The sequence below is a fragment of the Dermacentor andersoni genome, chromosome 4 (genome assembly GCF_023375885.2).
Source record: "Dermacentor andersoni chromosome 4, qqDerAnde1_hic_scaffold, whole genome shotgun sequence".
Classification (NCBI taxonomy): domain Eukaryota; kingdom Metazoa; phylum Arthropoda; class Arachnida; order Ixodida; family Ixodidae; genus Dermacentor; species Dermacentor andersoni.
Window position 1 is genome coordinate 127,524,894 of NC_092817.1, and position 6,822 is coordinate 127,531,715.

Below are 6,822 nucleotides of genomic sequence, written 5' to 3' on the forward strand. Positions count from 1 at the left end.
TCAAGGTAATGTCAATCAGTTCTGTTTTCTAAAAAGGAAATAGAACTGGAAAAGCAGCATTTTCTTTTGCCCTATAATACAATGCAACGATGCTTTTATTACGAGTGGTTAAGTACTAGTGACAGAATTTAAATAAATAGTGCCTTCGTCATCGGGCAAGTACTTCAATGTCCCGGGGGAGCCTCTAATCGTGTCCTGCATTTACCTGAATTTCTCGATTACTAAGGCTCTGTTCGCGATAACATTGATACCTTAGAGATTCTCTAGCACTAATCTATCACTTTGGCTGGACTTAATATTTGCCTTTAGTGTCCCTTTAAAGTGGATGGAAGCATTCACCGCTCAACAATCAAGATAAACAAGAGACATTTAGAGCACTGACAGAAAAAAAAAAAAAAAAGACTGCGAAGATATTCATAGGACCGGGACCGTTACAAACATAGGTAACGACACGAGGTATATTGTAGAAATTGCAGAGAAGAGAAAAAAGAACATGAAGGAGCGCCAGACAAAGCGCTAGTCTGAGAAGCATGTATAGCATATCCTGACTAACTCACGCACGCTAGGTGAATATTTGTAACTGCCCCGTTTCGAAGGGGATGCCAATAAATCATCCCAGTGCAAGACCCCAGTGCAGCGTCAGCGGACGCCTCTGGTCGCAGACGTGGCATACCGAACGACCAGGGGCTCAGCGCCTCATGGGCAACCGCACGGTGGTACCGCATCACCGTGCGGTTTTTACCGCTGTGCTAGGCAGCGCTATGTTCGGGATTGGCCCACGAAAATGGTTAGACACGAAGAAATCTTAGTTCTCAAAGAAAGCTGAACGCTTTGAAAGCTGCTGCTGCTACCCGATGCCACACCTGCTGAAGGAGCCAGAATGACGGCGAAACATTGAATTTTGAAGAAACCTTCTCGGTTGGAGATTGTTTAACTAGTCTGATTCCACTAACGCTCCCTATGCACCTCGACAGCTGCACGAGATGAGACTGACGGAGAACCGTCGGCGATAGTGGGCGCGCAGTGGCGTTAGCTTGATCACCACGGCCGCGCTGGAACGAGAGTTTTGTGCTATAGGGTTGCTTCGCAGCTTTACTTTTGCTGTTCATTTCGCTCAGACGACTGTGTACACACGGCGTAGTCTAAAGCCTACACAATGAGTGCCGCAGTGGCACAACAAACCCTATGTTCAGGCAGATACTTGTAGCGCACACGGAGACGTTGCGAAGACTTGCCCGTCCGTCTGCACTGTTCAGGAGGGACGCGCTCGACTGCATAGTTTCCGAGGACGGGCCTCTGCGGGACCGCCGCTCGCTATCTATCGGCCAGGTGAAGTCCATAACAATTCTTGGACATTACAGGGTACGTGTACTGATAGGGATAACACATGTAGCGCACATGAGAAACAGGGCAGTAATGGCCTGTTTCTTTTTGCCGCTTTGTTGCCGAAAATTCGCGCAATGCCGTTCTTGAATTCCGTTTCTAGCTGCGGCGCGTTCTTGAATGGGGGAAATCGAATACAGGTATATACCATGCGATTAAAAACGATACTTTATTTGTGCGTTCCTTTGGATAAGTGGTTATCTTCGCGGATGAAAATGTACGTTTACAACTAAAATGTGCGACAGAGGTCGCACGTCACCGGTTGTCTTGAGTCACTGTAGACGATCCCGCCGTTTACACCAACTCTTCATCGTCGTTTCGCACGTGTCTGGGCGAGCGCTGACCATCACTGACAGTGCGAGTAGATTGAAGTGCAGTTCAGGCCTGCCATTCCTTCGCGAATGGCACGCTCGTACTTGAGCCCATGGAGGTAATCGCTGCAAGGGAGAAAAATAAACACATTAGGCACTTAGAGCGTAAAAAAAAAAGGAATGCGAGGACATGTATAACTGGAAAAAGCCTCCACTGGGAAGCCGGGCGCTCTAGCGCCTCCTCTTCACACTCCCTAACGGCTCTATCGTCGAGCCAGTACACTTTTTGCGATTATCCTCTATCCACTATACGTACACAATTGCAGTTTCCATGCGGAATTCTGTGGAAAAAGTGAAGACGCGAAGCGCAGGGCAGTGACTTAGGTGAGTCGGTGAGGCGCCACTCGGCAAAAGCGCGCGCGCGAGAGAGAGAAAGAGAGAGAGAAATGCAAGACGAGGCCCGTGCCGCATTCGTCACGCGATCCTCAGGTATGGGCAAGCTTGGGGGGCAGGAATGTCGCTTGTGGAGCACTCTTAATAAAATTACACCCTTTAAATTAAATCATGGGGTTTAATGTGCCAATACCACTTTCGGATTATGAGGCACGCCGTAGTGGGGGACTCCGGGAATTTAGACCACCTGGGGTTCTTTAACGTGCACCTAAATCTAAGTACACGGGTGTTTTCGCATATCGCGACCCATCGAAATCCGGCCGCCGCGGCCGGGTCTCGATCCCGCGACCTTGTGCTCAGCAGCCCAACACCATAGCCAATGAGCAACCACGGCGGGTAAAAATACCCCCTTTGGGTCGTATCTTGCCACACAACGATAATCGTTATCTGTCTTGTCCGCATTTCTTTTCTTTAAAGCTGCGAGCCCGGTACTTCCAAGTAACGAGCGGCATGCGCGTTATCAGCATGACAGCATTCTCGTCAGGGAAGTAGCGAGCGCAGCGTCTTCAAAAAAAAGGAAACGCAAGGAAGACAGATGACGATTATCGTTGTGGCAAATACACCCCCCAAAGAGTACATTTGTTTAAGAGAGGTTAGACGGGGCGAGTGGAGAGAGAGAGAGAGAGAGAGAGAGAGAGTATACGTTGGCGATGACGCTCGCGTCCTGAAATCATGGGTTCGCGGCACTTGAAATATTTCTATATCTGCTATTACAGAATTGGAAGAATTCTCGCAGCAGAACGCTCGTTAAAGGGCAAGTAACGCGTATAACGAAAATTTGGTATGTGTTCTGCATGGTGAAGGCGCCGGCCCACTAACAGTTTAATTTTGCTACGAGGCTTACCGTTGTCGTGGCATCGTATGCCAGCCTTAGCGCCACGACCAAGCAAGTGAGTACAGCTGTCGCCTCCTGCGCGTAACAACCACCTGCAGTGACTGATCGCGGCGTGCGATTCGATGGCAGCAGCCGAGACGTGCGTGCAGAGTCCTGCGGCTATGATTAGTCATGTGTTCACTAGAAAAAAGTGACAAAAGGGCTAACCGGGCATGCTCGCGTAATTAAAATTACGAAAGTGCGGAAAGATGAGACTCCTGAAGAACGCGGCGCGAGCGCTCACTATCACATGACAGGATTGGAGTTATGTTAATGTACACATGAGCAACAATGCTTGTGGTGCCGTCTGGTGATGTAGAGCTAACCAGAGCGCGCGAAACTATTGGGCATCGGCAGAACACATACGTAGCTGAAAAAAAAAAAGCACCACAAAGGTGTCGCTACCAGCACCGTTATCTTGTACTATTTTCGTCACTGCCTCCAGCGTTCAGGTATTCTGCAAAGCGCGATCACATGCTAGAACTAGCCCACAATGCCCCTATAACATGAGACGACTATGTATTCGTGAATGGCAAGTTGCGCCACATGGTTTTAAGACAGCTACAAAAAGAAAAGGTATCCCGGTGATATTGGCGTGAAAACCACACATCGTGAACTTGCCTTCTACGACAAGAAACTAGCTATCGAGTATACGTAACTTCTAATTATGCCACGCGTGTGGGGTTCGTGCGACACATGCGTGCATTCTCAGTTGCTCGGTGGCTGTCATGACACGGTGCTTCAACTGTCCATGGCCCGAAATGGTCGCACATTCTCGGCTGAAGAATATAGCTTGAGCACGATAAGGGGCAACACCCGACAAGTAGGCAGAAATCACATACATTTTCCGGTTCGAGAGAGCTCCAATGTGCCCATACTGTGCTATCTGTGCTATCGCGATTCGACCGACGCCCCTAGCTGATTACGAACAGCGCTAGAGTATATGACCTGCTTTGTCGGTAGGACCAGTGTTCATCACCGCGAAGCACTCAAATTTAAACGCTAACAAATTGAAAAGCGGAAAACTGCGCCATTGTCTGCAGTGCACCCTTAAGTCAGAAGGTCGGCAAGAAGCACATTTGAGTGATGAGGGGAAACAAAAGAGTTGCGTAAAATGAGCACGTAAATCAGTTAGAAGTCGCAAGACTAAATAAAGCAATTCAGGCCGAGTTATTCAATTAGCAAGCGTTAGCGCGCGTGGCATCTCGAGAAATAGCCGGGCAATAATGGAATACTAGATACCACAGCCATATTCTTCCCTGAAGCCCCTTCAGCCCCTTCTTCCCTGAAGCTAACTCTTTATAAAACTTTAGTTCGCTCCAAATTGGAGTATGCTTCAGCCATTTGGGATCCGACTCAGTCTTCATTAGTTTCTACTCTTGAAAGTATTCAAAATCGAAGTGCACGTTTTGTATTATCTAATTATTCTCGCTATGCAAGTATTTCTTCAATGAAACGAACTCTTAACTTACCTGATCTTTCGTCACGCCGCAAATCTTCCCGTCTCTCCCTTTTTCACAAAGTTTTTCACTTGAACCCCCTGTTAAAAGAGACCCTTCTTGCCCCTCCGTCTTATATTTCTGCCCGCACTGACCACAGCCTTAAAATCGGGGTGCCATTGTGCCGTACTAACCGGTACAGTGACTCATTCATCCCCAGGACGAGCACGGACTGGAATCGCCTTCCCGCCTCAATCGCACTCATCACCGACCCTACTAACTTCAAGACCGCCGTTCAAAATGCCTTTTGTTAGTATTTTTGTTAATACTTTTTTGTTTGTATTTTTTACTGCATTACTTCTTGTTTTGACTCCACTCCTTTCTGTAACGCCTTCGGGCCTTGAAAGTACGTGAAATAAATAAATAAATAAATAAATATTTCTTTGATAGCCAAACATTGGCGGAAAGATATATGCGATTCAAATGACCACGCCGATGCAATTCATACGCACCCGGCCTACCGGCGCTTTATACGACGATTTAAAATTTCGAGTCGCCGTGAAAGATGCCAACTCACCTTAGATAGCTCATGAGCATTACGCTCACAGGATAATCCTTGACGAGCCTCGAGACCGAGTCGCACACCTTGAACGGGGCACATTTAGCGGACATGTCCGGCTTCTTGGAGGAGACTACACGTTTCGTTGACCAGACACCCTCGGGCGCTTTTGAGGGCAGCGGCGAAACCGTCGGCTCCTCGGTCGTCGAAGCCGACGTCGTAGCGGTGGCGGGCTCGGTTGTCGCGGCGGTTGACGCACCCTCCGTCGTGGTCGCCACGTCTTCCGGCAGCAACGCAGTCTCCCCCGTCGCCTCGGGAGTCGTGACGACCGGAGCAGCCGCGGACATAATCGCCGCCACCCACGATTCGGGTACGAAGTTTCGCGCCCAGTCCATCACGGCCTCGCCCGCAGGAAAGTGTGGCAGTCCGTACGCTGTCGCCCCGGAGTCGGACCTCGCCGTGAAGACCGAGGTCACCTTGAGCAGCGACGCCAGCTGCGGGAACGTGAACAGGGCGACGTACAGGAGGAAGTAAAGGGTCAGCAGCACTTCGAACGGCAGGTTGAACACATTCATGGCGCCCAGGACGACGGCCTTGGCCAGAGGCACCAGGACAGCAATCAGCGCTACGGCATAAGGCAGCGCGACGGCGGGCAAGAGAAGCGAGAACGCTTTGGAACCTTCGACGATGACATCGTCGACGTCGTCAGGCGACCCGAAGGCGGGGACCGCGGCTGTAGTGGCACAGAGCAGCGCGAGCAACAGGAAGCTCTTCATCTCGCAGGAAACTTCGGGCACTCCGCAGAGCTCGCTTATAAGCTATTTAGCTAGCTGATAGTCTGAGGAGGCGGTCAACAGAAGGGAAGCGGGACCCTGTGACGAGTGAATCGAGATTCTTATAGACTGCAAGTTGGAAGCCTGTAAACGAACATCCAGCTATTCGCGCGAGTCCGTGAATGGACGAGTCTGAGGCGCCCGAAGCGGCTACCAGACAGATCACGGGTTCTTATGACGCGTGAAAAGATGTTCCCAGCGATTGGAAGGTTGTAGAAGGGCTGAAAGTTATCTGCTATGGCAGAGGGCGCGGTGGGAGACGCCCATGTTTAAGAGACCAGATGCGATGATAGTGTATGTTTTTTGCGTATCTCCTACTGATATAGGAATAACGCTTGGAAATGAGCGAGGAAAGCTGCGGGCGTGACTCTCTTCAGCGGGCTATCGCTATTCACACGAAGCCCTCAAGATTTTCCACAAGCCGCACAAAAGACAGCGAATCAGCTTGAATCGAGAACAGTCGCTCGAAAAGGATAACTATACTGCGCACTAGCCCTTTTCAAGTATTCGGCCCGTAGCTACAGTTTTTTCTCGCAACCCTTGATGCCTTAGTTACGACGTTAGGACAGAGGAACGGAGAGCAGGTGGCGGAGAATGACGAGGTTCTTGACATGCTTTTGTTAATCGACTCGCCTGTCAAGATCCTTACAGGGGCCACCTACGTCACCGTGAAATTAGTAGACTCCTGCAAATAATTAGGTGTCACCTTGGCTAATGATCCAAGCTGGAATACGCATGTTAGTAATGTTATTTCATCGGCTAACAAAAACATTGGGATTTCTAAGACGCCTCCTTCGCTTCGCTCCATTGCATGTAAAACGAAACTTGGTAAGAACGAAACTCGAATACGCATCTACCATCTGGGATCCGCATCAAGCATATCTCGCCAATGCCCTCGAGGCATTTCAAAATCGTGCCACCAGGTATATTTATTCTACATACTCTTACAACGTCAGCATATCATACTTAA

The 6,822-nt window shown here is 49.5% G+C and overlaps 1 protein-coding gene across 1 annotated transcript; it reads right to left on the reverse strand.

The window, feature by feature from the left end:
- Window positions 1–1,528: 1,528 nt before the first annotated feature.
- On the reverse strand, window positions 1,529–6,055 carry LOC126537630 (uncharacterized). The gene is made up of 2 exons (XM_050184786.3): window positions 5,038–6,055; window positions 1,529–1,820 (listed from the first exon to the last, which is right to left on the reverse strand). Exons 1-2 carry the CDS (start codon window positions 5,793–5,795, stop codon window positions 1,730–1,732), a joined length of 849 nt encoding a protein of 282 aa, XP_050040743.1. The 5' UTR covers window positions 5,796–6,055; the 3' UTR covers window positions 1,529–1,729.
- Between the last annotated feature and the right edge of the window lie 767 nt (window positions 6,056–6,822).